Source organism: Ovis aries, chromosome 1 (assembly GCF_016772045.2).
Source record: "Ovis aries strain OAR_USU_Benz2616 breed Rambouillet chromosome 1, ARS-UI_Ramb_v3.0, whole genome shotgun sequence".
Taxonomy (NCBI): domain Eukaryota; kingdom Metazoa; phylum Chordata; class Mammalia; order Artiodactyla; family Bovidae; genus Ovis; species Ovis aries.
Genome location: NC_056054.1, coordinates 143,686,724 through 143,702,232, shown reverse-complemented (window position 1 = coordinate 143,702,232; position 15,509 = coordinate 143,686,724). Strand labels below are relative to the sequence as shown.

General features: G+C 36.7%; 1 protein-coding gene across 1 annotated transcript in view; it reads left to right on the top strand.

Moving 5' to 3' along the window:
- LOC101122496 (multidrug resistance-associated protein 1-like) overlaps window positions 1-15,509 on the top strand; it is a 100,081-nt gene that overhangs the window by 32,606 nt on the left and 51,966 nt on the right. The window contains exons 6-10 of the mRNA XM_060397111.1: window positions 2,189-2,443; window positions 4,933-4,998; window positions 10,796-10,933; window positions 12,274-12,420; window positions 15,418-15,502. Coding sequence (XP_060253094.1) covers window positions 2,189-2,443; window positions 4,933-4,998; window positions 10,796-10,933; window positions 12,274-12,420; window positions 15,418-15,502 — 691 coding nt within the window. The remainder of the gene's footprint in view (window positions 1-2,188; window positions 2,444-4,932; window positions 4,999-10,795; window positions 10,934-12,273; window positions 12,421-15,417; window positions 15,503-15,509) is intronic.

Sequence of the window (15,509 nt, the reverse complement as noted above, 5' to 3'; positions counted from 1 at the left end):
GAGGAACCCTGGTCTGAAGGGCCAGATACAAGGCTCTGCACATGGCCTCCCTGTGAGCAAATGAGAATAGACTAAGTGCTAGGGAAAGGGGGATTAAAAAAAAAATAAAAAAGGTAAGACTTTAATTTATTACCCAATTCCCTGAGAATTGTTAATGGCCTTTGCTAATGACAGTTGTGCTTTGTGTGTTTTCCTAAAGGAGGGCATTTATTTGATTCCTTGGGTAATTTGATTATTTTGAACTACCCAGTCTTTTAGTTTTTACATAAGTCAGTTTATATTTTCCTTCTAGAAAAGTAGGATAAAGTGTTTGTATTTGTTTATAACAGTAAGTTGGAAGTGGATGCTATTAGAGATCAATGGATCTCACTCAAAAAAGTGCTGTAGTCTTAATGAAATGAGAATAACTGTTCTTGGATTTCCATTGTTTTTCTTGGCCACATTAAATGGTCAGTAACTTATTAGGGGAGATTAAAAAGCTGCCTTTGGAGGAGACATAGCTAGAAGCTTAACTATTGTAGTGTGTTTTTTCCTTTTTTTATTTCCTCTTATGGGAGCAGTATTTATTCTGTCGTATCATCAGCACCATACCTTGGAAGGCAGTAGCAGAAAATTAAAGGATTCAGCATTGCAGCAGCCATCAAGGTTAGGAGGATCCTGACCCCTTGTGAACCTCCCAGGGTTGTGCCTTTCCTCTGCTGGCCCCATAGACTGCCATATGCCCTGAGCCCGTGGGTTTTAACCTAGGGAATGTTAGAAGTGTCCCACTGAAGGCCCTGCCTGCTCATTTTCCAGAGGGGCTTTTTCTCTGGACTTTGTACTAGTCATTTATTGAGTGAAGAGAACTTGAGTGTCCCCTGTATCCTATTTACCGTTGTTAGATCTAGCTCTCAATCCTGTCTCTCTTTAAATCAGTGTGGTAGGAGTTTCTTAAAACTTTTGGCATATGGTGGGACTTTCACCTAATTTCTGGTATAAATATCAATTTCCTGCTTATTTTACAGTTGTTTATGCATTTTTCCTGGGCTTCCCGGGCTTCCCTTGTGGTTCAGCAGGTAAAGAATCTGCCTGCAATGTGGGAGACCTGGGTTCGATCCCCACATTGGAAAGGCCCCTGGGGAAGGACATGGCAACCCACTCCAGTACTCTTGCCTGGGGAATTTCATGGAGAGAGGAGCAGGACAGGCTGCAGTCCATGGAATCGCAAAGAATTGGAGATGACTCTGCAACTAACTTTCACTTTCACTTTCATGCATTTTTCTGGGAATTTTAAATGAGTGGGAAATTAAATAAATGAATTTCTAGTATTAGCCTTAGTAAGAAATTACCAGTAATTAACCTTAAGTATTCAGTTCAGTTCAGTTCATTTCAGTCGCTCAGTCGTGTCCGGCTCTTTGCGACCCCATGAATCACAGCATGCCAGGCCTCCCTGTCCATTACCAACTCCCAGAGTTCACTCAGACTCAGGTCCATCGAGTCAGTGATGCCTTAAGTATATTGAATTCAATATACAAATATTAAATGACATATACAGAGGGAAAGGGAGAATTAGGCCTTGGAAGAACAGAGAAGATGTATTTCCATCTTCTAATGAAGGCTTTTCAACACTCTTACCTCTGTAAATACTCATGGCCTTTCTGAGCTACTGTTACACTTGTGTGTGTGTGTGTGTGTGTGTGTGTGTGTGTGTGTGTGTGTGTGTGTGTGTGTTAGTCCCTCAGTTGTGTCCAACTCTTTGCGACCCCATGGGCTGTTGCTGGCCAGGCTCCTCTATCCATGGAATTCTCAAGGCAAGAATACTGGAGTGGGTAGCCATTTCCTTTTCCAGGGGATCTTCCCAACCCAGGGATTGGACCCTGGTCTCCTGCATTGCAGGCAGATTCTTTACTGAGCCCTCGGAAGCCCTTATAATCAGCCTGTGTGTAGGAGGGGAGTGGACTCCACTACTAGACTGTAATCTCTTTAGGATTGAAACTATATCATTAAAAAAACTTTCATTAGATTTTTATTGATTCACCTGTATACTCTGTATTGATAAACTTTAGATGGTTTAGTAGGGGTGCCAACGAATAGAAAGGAAGCTCAGAGCTAGAAATCTTTTTAGTTTTAGTTAAAAGTTATCATTGTTTGACTGTAAAGATCCTGCATGATCTACAGAACTGTAAGTATTCTGCTTCTCTTTTCCCAGGCCCTGCTTCTATCTAATGTTTCTAGAAAACAGTTTTCTACTGGGGAAATTATTAACCTGATGGTAACAGATGCCCAGCAGCTCATGGACTTGATGACAAACATCAATCTTCTTTGGTCGGCTCCTTTTCAAATCCTGATGGCCGTATCACTCCTTTGGCAAGAGCTGGGTCCAGCAGTGTTAGCAGGGGTGGCGGTCCTTGTGTTTGTTATACCAATGAATGCTTTAGTTGCAAATAGAATGAAAACGCTGAAGGTAAGAAAATAATTGCCTCATGTTACCTGTGTCAAACAGAAGCTTGAGTTTCCAGACTTGATAATAAGCATCTAGCTAATTCTCTCAATATGGAAAATAGAGGCTTAAAATGGATATAATACAAACGAATCATTCATTTATTGAACCAGTATTGATTGAGCATCTATCCTGTCAGTCACTGTGAAAGGCACATAAAGTATAGTAGTGAAGAGAATTGACAAGTTCCAGCTCTCTTTGGATTATTGGGGGAGAAAGGCAACAAACAAGTAAATAAATAGGTAGATAGCATAATGCCTGGTGTTAATTTGTGTATGAAGAAAGATAATTAGGATAAAGTGATAGAGTAACAAAAAATTTTGTTTCACAAACAAGGTCTGGAACATCCTCAGGAAAGATATGATGTATCAGCTGAGTAAGGCAGCAATCCATGTGGATGTCTGAGAAAAAGATATCAGGCAAAAAGAATGGTGTGTATGCAGCCTAGAGGTGGGGGCATGCTTGGTCTGCCTTAAGAAGTGGCAAGAAGGCTAGTGAGCTAAAGTGAGCGAGGCATGGCTTCGTGCAGCCAGGGGACAGTAAATGCTTAACTGAATTAATTTTAATATTCTTCCTCTACATTCAGTTAGTCATCTTACTATCATATATTTTTGACATCTGCTATTTCCAAGACAGTGTGTACTATGCTGTACTGTAGGAATGGGGGAACAGGACCAAGACATAGTTCACTTCTCCGAAGGAGATCACACTGTAATGGGAGAGACAGGTGGTTTCCCATGTTAAAGTAACAAAGAGAGATGCAGATGTGTTACTTATGACAATCATTTTATTATTTAAAATGAATAAAGGGCAAACAACATCTTATGTATGGACATGGAAATGAATCAATCACTATTAGAGGAAAAAGTAAATTAGAGAAACACACACACACACATATATATATATGTGGACACTTATATATATACACTTATGTGTATATGTGGACACTTCCCAGGTGTCTCACTGGTAAAGAATCTGCCTGCCAATGCATGAGTTGCAGGAGACGCAGGTTCGATCCCTGGATTGGGAACAGCCCCTGGAGAAGGAAATGGCAACCCACTCTAGTATTCTTGCCTGGGAAATCTCATGGAGAGAAGAGCCTGGTGAGCTACAGTCAGTGGGGTTGAAAAAATGTTGGACACGACTTAGCTACTAAACAACAAAAATGTGTAATATGTATGCCATGCACTTATATGGTGTGTATATATATGTATATATGTGTGTGTGTGTATATATATGTATATATGATCCAGTTTTTAAAATGTGAATATACCTTTGCACATGGATATGATAAAAATATATATAAAGTGATATATTTATATCACGATTTATATAGTGATAAAGATATATAAATATAGGTTTGAATGTATTTGTATGAACATAGAAATAACCTAGAGATAAAACACTAGTCTTTCAAAAGTAGTTACCTGTAAAGTGAAATTAAATGGAAGGAGGGAAGATTTTTTTACTTATTACTTTAATACATTTAGAAACAAAGAGTTTATACCTTCCTTTACTTTTTTCTGAATTTTTCAAATAATTACCCAAAAGCCTAGTTTTTAAAGATAAGAACTAGGAAATAACATATAATTATAAAATAATTATGAATTACTAAACACATGGGTATTTAGAATAACAGATTTTTTAATGAATTATTTTAAAATATGTTTTTTAATATTCTGGGTTTTAAATAATTGTAAGTTAAATTTTTAGGAATGGAATTACATTATCAGGAATTTATCTAGAGTCCTAAAACATCCAAAGAGACTCCAATATTATGTACAATTATTCTAAATAAAAAATATACTTTAATCACACAAAAGATATAAAGGATGTTAGCTTGTAAATGTGTACTTTGTTAGATATACAAGTTCATATTATTGCATATAACATAATTGTGGCAATATTATTGGAGAAAATCCTTAAGATGAAATGATCAAATGATAATAGTATTATAAATAAAGTTTTATATTATAAATAGTATGCTATATAATACTTATATAATATTTGCAAAAAAAGTTGGTATGTATATATATATATGTATGTATATATATATATTTGTGATAATAGAAGTACCACAGGAATAAAAATAAAGATTTACATACATATAATTGATAGAGTTTGGGGAATTTTTCCCATTTTTATTGAATATAAATATTTTTATTCCATTTATAACAAAATTTTTCTGAATAAATATTATATTTTCTACTCTTTTGGAAAGTATACACCTTGTTTTTATTTTACTGCTGGCTACTTTTAAGTTTTAAAGTATCTATTTATAACTGTTATCTAACATTAACAGAATAATGTTATATGAATGTTATAATATAGTTTTCAACAACTAAATATTATATAAAATAGAGGAAGTAGATTGCATTTTAAAAAATAGTTATGTAAATTAAAGTATTAGCAACTTTTGTCAAATATACTGTCATTTTCTTTCCATTATATAGAAAAATCAAAGGAAGAACAAGGACAAACAGATAAAACTGCTCAATGAAATCTTACATGGAATTAAGGTAATAAAAAAAGAACATGCATTTAATTTATCTATTTAGAATATAGCAATAAGCGAACCAATAAATGAATCATTCACCATTCTCAATATCAGAATAATGAAACATGTATAATTTTGAGAGAGTAATTTAGATTTCAGATATATAAGATTCTTACGTTGAAATAGCATTTAAATAAAGCCAAATAAAATGTAAGGTGCTTTTTTTTTCATTCTCAACCAACAACTAAACACAAATATCTCAAAAGACACAAAATATTACTCGTTTTAAAGACAGAAATTTGGAATGAAGCAGGGAAGAGTGGCAGTTATACTGTCATCAGTGTGAAGGTGGATACATGGGGAAAGTGATGAGAGGCCATTCGGTTTCTTTTATACATCATACATTGCTCAATCATGTCTGACTCTTTGTGACCCCAGGGACTAGAGCCCGCAAGGTGCCTCTGTTCATGGAATTTTCTGGGCAAGAATACTGGAGTGGGTTACCATTCCCTTCACCAAGGGATCTTCCCGACCAAGGGATCGAACCCAGGTCTCCTGCATTGCAGGCGGATTCTTTACTGTCTGAGCCACTTACCTGGCTATTCTATGAAAAATATGTTACTGATTATTTGTTTCCTAGAAAAACTACCTCCACTCCACACACCTAACATTTTCTCTGTGATAAAATGAGTGAAGCCTTATACATTTTGCATAGAGATATCCCTCAGTTTTGGAGAAGGAAATGGCAATCCATCCAGTGTTCATGCCTGGGAAATCCCATGGACAGAGGAGCCTGACAGGCTACAGTCCATGAGGTTGCAAGAGGAGGACACAACTTAAGACTAAACCACTACCACATTCCTCAGTTTACAATGGCTTTATATCCTGATATACCCATCAGAAGCTGAAAATATCATTGTCGAAAATGCATTTAATACACCTAGCATACTTATTACCATAGTTTAGCATATACTTACATCACTTACATTAGACTACAGTTGGGCAAAATCGTCTGACACAGAGCCTATTTTATAATAAAAATGAAAGTGAAGTTGCTCAGTTGCGACCCCATGGACTACAGACTACCAGGGTCCTCTGTCTGTGGGATTTTCCAGGCCAGAATACTGGAGTGGGTTGTCAGTTCCTTCTCCAAGGGATCTTCCCAACCTAGGGATCAAACCTGGGTCTCCTGCATTGTGGGCAGATGCTTTACCATCTGAGCCACCAGGGAAAGCATTGAAAAGTTCACTAATTTATTGAATACTGTACTGACAGTGAAAAACAGACTGGTAGTGTGGTTGCAGAAAACTTGGTAGTATATTGGTTATTTATCCTTTAGATTGTGTGGCTGCCCAGCACCATGGCAGAGTATTATATCACATAGAAGTAACCTAGGAAAAACATCAAAATTCAAAATTGGAAGTGCAATTTCTACTGAATGAGTATTGCTTTCACACTGTCCTAAAGTTGAAAAATCCTAAATTAAATCACTGTATATCAGAGATCATCTGTGTATAATTTCAAATCCTATTGCACTTGGATTATAGCTCATCAGATTTTTCTACAGCACAAAATTTGCAAAGTTCACATGGAATTTCCTCCTGACATTTAAAACTCCATTGGACATTTCCATCTACCTGCAATGTGGGAGACCTGGGTTTAATCCCTGGGTTGGGAAGATCCCCTGGAGGAGGGTATGGCAACTGACTCCGGTATTCTTGCCTGGAGAATCCCCATGGACAGAGGAGCCTAGCAGGCTGTAGTCCTTGGGGTCACAAAGAGATGGACACAACTGAGTGACTAAGTACAGTGCAGTTCAGTTGCTCAGTCATGTCCTACTCTCTGCGACCCCATGGACTGCAGCACTCCAGGCTTCCCGGTCCATCACCATCTCCCAGAGCTTGCTCAAATTCATGTCCATTGAGTTGCTGATGCCATCCAACCATCTTATCCTCTATTGTCTTCTTCTCCTCTGCCCTCTATCTTTCCCAGCATCAGGGTCTTTTCACATGAGCCAGTTCTTTGCATCAGGTGGCCAAAGTATTGGATTTCAGCTTCAGCATCAGTCCTTCCAATGAATACTCAGGAGTGATTTCGTTTACCATTGACTGATTTGACCTCCTTGCAGTCCAGTCTCAAGAGTCTTCTCCAACACCACAGTTCAAAAGCATCAATTCTTCAGCACTCAGCTTTCTTTATACACAAATAAATTATTTATCCACAGAATAAACCCATTGTATGTACACACTGATTCACTTTAGAATCTGTAAATGATACGCTGCATTGTGCTGTATAACATGTTTACAAAAATATACATTACTGAAGTGAAAGACATTGTTAGATTGACGATACCTTGAAAGGAGACTGATATCCATGAATAGCAAAAAGATTGCCTGGAGAAATATCAATAACCTTAGATATGCAGATGACACCACCCTTATGGCAGAAAGTGAAGAGGAACTAAAAGCCTCTTGATGAAAGTGAAAGAGGAGAGTGAAAAAGTTGGCTTAAAGCTCAACATTCAGAAAATGAAGATCATGGCATCTGGTCCCATCACTTTATGGGAAATAGATGGGGAAACAGTGGAAACAGTGTCAGACTTTATTTTGGGGGGGGCTCCAAAATCACTGCAGATGGTGATTGCAGCCATGAAATTAAAAGATGCTTACTCCTTGGAAGAAAGTTAAGACCAACCTAGATAGCATATTAAAAAGCAGAGACATTACTTTGCCAACAAAGGTCCATCTAGTCAAGGCTATGGTTTTTCCAGTGGTCATGTATGGATGTGAGAGTTGGATTATGAGGAAAGCTGAGTGCCGAAGAATTGATGCTTTTGAACTGTGGTGCTAGAGAAGACTCTTTTTTTCCCCATCATTCCCCCTTTTTTTTAAAATTGAAATTTATTTTAATTGGAGGCTTTGTATAGAACAGTCTTTTGGAGAAGACTCTTGAGAGTCCCTTGGACTGCAAGGAGATCCAACCAGTCCATCCTAAAGGAGACCAGTCCTGGGTGTTCATTGGAGGGACTGATGCTGAGGCTGAAACTCCAATACTTTGGCCACCTCATGCGAAGAGTTGACTCATTGGAAAAGACCCTGATGCTGGGAGGGATTGGGGGCAGGAGGAGAAGGGGATGACAGAGGATGAGATGGCTGGGATGGCATCACCGACTCGATGGACATGAGTTTGGGTGAACTCCGGGAGTTGGTGATGGACAAGTAGGCCTGGCATGCTGCGATTCATGGGATCGCAAAGAATCAGACACGACTGAGTGACTGAACTGAACTGAACTGAACTGAAATTTAACTCAGATTATTCTATAAAGTCACACATCCTCAAAGTATATGCTCCAGACGCACCTTGCACCTCTTTGTGGGTTAACTGAGACCCCCAGCATCCTTTAGAAAATACTGATGTATGTTTATATGCTGTAAGTATTGATATTCATAAAATGAAATTTGTTTTATCAGTAGGACCAAGACAATGTAGATAAAAGAAATTTTCTCAAGATCTAAGCAAAGTTCAAGATTTAAAATAGCAGTCCCAGCAGTAAATACACTAGAATATTGGAAGAGGTCCAAATGGAAATCAGGATAGTTTAAAAGTGGGGGCAGTTTGCATCCTTGGTGTTTGAAAACAGGTGTCATAAAGCCTCTCTCTAACATTGATAATAGCTTAGCATTTATCAAACATTTTCTGTATGTCACGTACTGTACTTATCCCTATATCTGTTTCCTCATATAATTCTTATAAACCTAAAGAAAAAGATTTCTCATCTTCATTTTACAAATAAGGAAACAAAGTATCTGAGCAGTTGAGGGTCATGTCTAAGTTCACAGAGCTGGTAAGAGATTATTAGAGATTTCCAGAGGATTCACAGACATATAGATAGATAGATGAATAGAGAAACAAAGATTTAGTTTAAGCAACTGGCTTATGAGTATAGGCAGTGACATGTCTGAAATCTGTTGAGGCTTGAAATTCCTGCAGGAGTTGATGCTACAGCCTTGAGTCTGGAGGCAAAAATCCTTCCATCTCAGAGAACCTTAATGTCTTCTCTTGAGGCCTTCAACTGATTAGATTGGGCTCACCCATCTAAGGGGCTTCCCAGGTGGCTCTAGTGGTAAAGAACTTGTCTGTCAATGCCAATGCAAGACACGTAAGAGATGAAGGTTAGATTCCTAGGTCAGGAAGATCCCCTGGAAAAGAAAATGGCAACCCACTGCAGTATACCTGCCTGGAAAATCCCTTGGACAAAGGAGCCTGGCTGGCTGCAGTCCATAGCATCACAAAGAGTTGGACACAACTGAAGCAACAAAGCTTGTTACCACCCATTTAATGGAGGGCAATCTTCTTTATTTAAAGTTTAATGGTTTAAATGTGAATCAGATCTAAAAATTACCTTCACAGTAACATCTACTAGTATTTGATAAAATAACTGGGCAACATAACCTAGCCACATTTACACATAAAACTAACCATCACAGAAAACTAAGATCATGGCATCCAATCCAATCAGTTTATGGCAAATAGATGGGAAAACAATGGAAACAGTGACAAATTTTATTTTCTTGGGTTCCAGAATCACTGTGGTCAGTGACTGCAGCCAGGAAATTAAAAGATGCTTGTTCCTTGGAAAGAAAACTGTGATAAATCTAGACAGCATATTAAAAAGCAGAGACATCATTTTACTGGCAAAGGTCCATATAGTCAAAGGTATGGTTTTTACGGTAGTCATGTATGGATGTGAGAGTTGGACCATAAAGAAAGCTGAGTACCAAAGAATTAATGCTTTTGAACTGTGGTGTTGGAGAAGACTCGAGAGTTCCTTGGAAAGCAAGGAGATCAAACCAGTTAATCCTAAAGGAAATCAACCCTGAATGTACATTGCAAGAACTGCTGAAGCTGAAGCTCCAATACTTTGGCCACCTGATGCGAAGAACTGACTCATTTGAAAAGACCCTGATGCTGGGAAAGATTGAAGGCTGGAGGAGACGGGGTGACAGAGGATGAAACGGTTGGTTGCTTTATCAAGTCAGTGGACAAAAGCTTGAGCAAACTCCAGGAGACAGTGAAGGACAATGAAGCCTGGTGAGCTACTGTCCATGGGGTCACAAAGAGTTGGACGTGACTGAGCAAATGAACAACATAAGAGGCCTGGAATTTGAATGTAGGTCTGTCTAACTCTAAAAAGTATGTGGTAAGCCATTGCATGATTCTGCTTCTCCATGTTTTCCATCTCAGGAAATAGTTTGCAATCTCAAAACACCTGTAACCTTTCAGAAAATGGCTTGACATCCCAAGACATAAGTTTTCAAGAAGTTGGGAGGCCGGGGGAAAAGCTTAACTATTAAAAGATGTGAAAATAATAGAATTCAGAGTTGGACCAGTGGAACATTTGTCAGGATTAAACTAGACAGAGGGCTTCCCTGGTGGCTCAGACATGTCCATAATGCATCTGTGGACAAAGAGTCAAACATACCTGAGCGACTCTCACTTTCACTTTCAAGCTAGACAGAAACTGCTATGGAGCTCATGCCAGGAGCTGGGATGTTGTCAAAGTCTGGCTCAGGAATAAGCTAGTAGTGGGTAAGAGACACATAAGAGTGGGGAAATGGTGATTTCCTCCACCTACTCACCCTAGAAAAACACCACAGGAAATATTATGACTCAGTCGAAAACAGGAGTAATTTACTTCCTGGGTACCATTTTCACCTTCACAGTTATGAGTGTGTGTGTTATAGTGTGTGTATTTGTACGTGTGCATGCTTTTTTATTTCTTCTATGATATTGATTGTCATCATCTGACTTCTTTACAGATTCTCAAACTTTATGCATGGGAACCCTCCTATAAAAAGAAGATTATTGAAATTCGAGAAAAGGAATTGGAAGTTCAGAAATCAGCTGGGTATCTTACTGTATTTTCCATGCTAACTTTAACTTGCATTCCATTCTTGGTAAGTGTGTATATTATTTCTTGTTTTGATTTTCAAGTTTGATTTGCATTTTCACCTTCAAATTCCCTGAAATTAAGGTTTCCAAAGTGAAGTCTTCTATATCTAAATTTAAATTTTCAAAAAATGCAGTCATTAATCTGTAGAGATAAAAGAATGAAAGTTTTAAAGATGGGGAAAAATTTTTGATGCATTTTCACTGGTCTGTATTTTTTATATTTAATAAGATTTTACATCTTTGTAAATTTTTCATAGATTGAACACATGCCATCCTCAATCTTAAAAAAATATAACCTATATTTCAGAGTTCCTTTTCAGCTCCATTATTTTTCATGATTAATCCCTTTTAAGCAAGACTGAAAGGCACATTACGTAGAGTTGGAAAGGGACATTATTGAGCATTTCTACTGTGTATCAGACAAATTATATGCATTTTATTTCATTCTTGCAATACTAAGGTATTACTTTTCTCATTTCACAAGAGGAAATGGAAATAGTTTGGAAATATCCTCAGAGTTATAGAACTAGTATTTGTAGGTGAATTGATATGAATTGAAGTCTCTTTCTTTCTGTCACTTCATGCAAATGTTGGGAATCTCATTCTATTTAAAGAGTATAAATTGCCTTGAGATATTGAAGCAGTGGCTGGAAGCCAAAGGATAATTTTAGCCACTCTCAATAGTGATGGGGTCAGGAAACATTCTACATGTCTCCCCTGTTGTTAATTTAAAATATTATTATTTTTTATTTAAACAAACATGTGGATATTATGAATGTAAAAGCAATATTTACATTTGGAATACTTTAGTAAAAATAGCCAGTAAGCATTTGCTTAAGATAGTCTTATGTACATGATAAATAGTCAATACAGTCTCATGCATAAATGAACTTTTCTGCCTTTTCTAAATGAAACTTATGCAAGTAAATATAAATCCTACTAGTCATGATTTATTTATACATTCTTCAGTTAATATTAAGACACAGAGAAAGTAAAATTTTTGCATATGAGACAAAAGGTATGCACGCATCACTGGAAAAAATTTACACAAGGAAGGAAAAAATGAACTGTTGTATGTTTTAAATGGGGATAATTACTGTAGTGAAAATGTGCCATGTCAAAGAAGGGAGCTGGACCTATGACATGTTCATAGGATGTCATTATCTAAGATACTTAATTGTATGATCTGTACTAAACATTTATTTCATATTCTTCAGCAATAGTACTAAATAGTACCAAATTTTGGTAAACAACAACAACAAATGTTATTGAAGATTTCTTTCCTAATTTTGAGTCTGTAATTAATAATTGCACAATTGAAGAAAATTACATGTCTACTTTTAAGGTGTCCCTGGCAACATTTGGTGTCTATTTCTTACTGGATGAAGGAAACATTTTAACAGCCACTAAAGTGTTCACATCTATGTCTTTGTTTAATATCTTGAGGCTTCCTCTGTTTGATTTACCGATGGTGATCTCAGCTGTGGTCCAGGTACGTCCAAATTATCCTTAAACTGAGAATCATTCCTCTACTGAAATCTCTAGTTTTGCATATTTCACTTCTTAATCTTTTTTTTTTTAATTTCTATTTTTACTTTATTTTACTTTACAATACTGTATTGGTTTTGCCATACATTGACATGAATCCACCACGGGTATACATGCGATCCCAAACATGAACCCCCTCCCACCTCCCTCCCCACAACATCCCTCTGGGTCATCCCCATGCACCAGCCCCAAGCATGCTGTATCCTGCATCGGACATAGACTGGTGATTCGATTCTTACATGATAGTATACATGTTTCAATGCCATTCTCCCAAATCATCCCACCTCTCCCTCTCCCTCTGAGTCCAAAAGTCCGCTATACACATCTGTGTCTTTTTTGCTGTCTTGCATATAGGGTCATCATTGCCATCTTTCTAAATTCCATATATATGTGTTAGTATACTGTATTGATGTTTTTCTTTCTGGCTTACTTCACTCTGTATAATCGGCTCCAGTTTCATCCATCTCATCAGAACTGATTCAAATGTATTCTTTTTAACGGCTGAGTAATACTCCATTGTGTATATGTACCACTGCTTTCTTATCCATTCATCTGCTGATGGACATCTATGTTGTTTCCATGTCCTGGCTATTATAAACAGTGCTGTGATGAACATTGGGGTACATGTGTCTCTTTCAATTCTGGTTTCCCTGGTGTGTATGCCCAGAAGTGGGATTGCTGGGTCATAAGGTAGTTCTATTTGCAATTTTTTAAGGAATCTCCACACTGTTCTCCATAGTGGTTGTACTAGTTTGCATTCCCACCAACAGTGAAGGAGGGTTCCCTTTTCTCCACACCCTCTCCAGCATTTATTGCTTGCAGATTTTTGGATTGCAGCCATTCTGACTGGTGTGAAGTGGTACCTCACTGTGGTTTTGATTTGCATTTCTCTAATAATGAGTGATGTTGAGCATCTTTTCATGTGTTTGTTAGCCATCCATATGTCTTCTTGGGAGAAATGTCTATTTAGTTCTTTGGCCCATTTTTTGATTGGGTCGTTTATTTTTCTGGAATTGAGCTGCATAAGTTGCTTGTATATTTTTGAGATTAGTTGTTTGTCAGTTGCTTCATTTGCTATTATTTTCTCCCATTCAGAAGGCTGTCTTTTCACCTTGCTTATATTTTCCTTTGTTGTGCAGAAGCTTTTAATTTTAATTAGATCCCATTTGTTTATTTTTGCTTTTATTTCCGGAATTCTGGGAGGTGGATCATAAAGGATCCTGCTGTGATTTATGTCGAAGAGTGTTTTGCCTATGTTCTCCTCTAGGAGTTTATAGTTTCTGGTCTTACATTTAGATCTTTAATCCATTTTGAGTTTATTTTCGTGTGCGGTGTTAGAAAGCGATCTAGTTTCATTCTTTTACAAGTGGCTGACCAGTTTTCCCAGCACTTGTAGTTGTTTTATGCTGCTTTCAAAATTTCCCTAAGTTAATGAGCAATAGAGAATATTACATAGTGAAAAGAATCATGTTTTCTTTGCCTGTGCTTTTCATGTATAAGAATGACTTTTAAGCATTTCAACATGTGATATTGTTTTCTTTGCTAAGTGTTGGTTCTCTTGTTTAGCTTTTTAAAATTTGGAGTTTGACACTATGCCATCAAATGGTTTATTTTCTGTTTTTAGCTGAAAAATTTTGAGTAAGTGATTTGCACAGTAGTAGGTCTGAATTTTCCCAGGGTTCAGCAAAACTTCATCTATACTGAAATAATAAACTAGGGACAAAAGTGCACTGATAATATCCTTCTGTCAGCCAACCTTGTATGAGGTGTCTCGTTTAGCCTGCTTTTATTGTAATCTCCAATCACTGAAGCCTCTTTAGATGCTATGATGGCAGCTAAAACCATAGGAAATCCAAAGAAGTGAGTTCTTTGATCCCTTTACCCCTAGATTTTCTCAATTAAATTTTTTCAATATCAGGTTTGGGTATTCACCCATCAAAACTTTTTCAAGTCTGGGTTCATAAACAAAGTGAATTTTTGCTTACTGGAACTAGCTCTTTGATCTAAGAACTTTTCCTTTTAATTCATAAAAATTGAGATATAGAAATTATATCTGAATGAAAAGTAACATAATTCTATAGTAAATAGCACTTAAGCTACTTTTGTTCCATAATACTATTTTTATATTCTTTTGCTAATAATCACCAGCAGAGGGCATAGAAGTACTATTGATGCTTTTAGCACATTTCACAGCACACTTCTCTTAAAACAAATATTCTTAAAATAATGGTTCCATTTTGCTTTTGAAACTATATTCTAGCTAAACGTCTGGTATCCCAGAGTGTTTTCCAACTCCTAGTGGTATGCAACTACTGTCACTAAATAAATAAGGAGAACAATTATAAAAAAAAAAAAAAAAGAAAAAGAACCAACCTTGCATACTGGTATGACACACTTGGTAAACAAAATCACAGCTTTTAATTATATCTTATCCATTAACAGTAGACATATCCTAACATAAAGTGAATAAAAATGTACTAGAGGTTTCATGCAAGTCAGTATCAGAGGAAAAATGATTCTATTTATCCTATCTGTAGCAAAACATTTATAGCTATTCTATTAATTAAATGTTACCATTGCTAAAATTATTATTTTGTTTATTCTCACAAGCAGATTTCATTCAACCAACCTGAAGTCTCTCTTAAAAACTAATTATTCTATGATTATTAATTAATCAGTTATCATGTTTTTGCTAGAATGTTAAGGAGAATTTTTGGTTTCTAACCTCTCATGTTTTCCTGCATATATATGTTTGTTTTGTTTTTTGATTCTTGAAACTTCTTTTTCTTTATCGATGGACTAATTTATAAACATTAAAACAATGCAAATCATGCTTGCTGAATATTTGTATCAATATCTCCAGTTTACATCAAAAACTTTTAAATATTTTTTCATTTAACTTCTTGAAACCCAAAAATTCCATTTGTGTTTATTTTGATAGACAAGAATATCACTGGTTCATTTGGAAGACTTTCTGAACACTGAGGAACTTCTTCCACATAGTATTGAAGCAAACTACATAGGAGGTTAGCA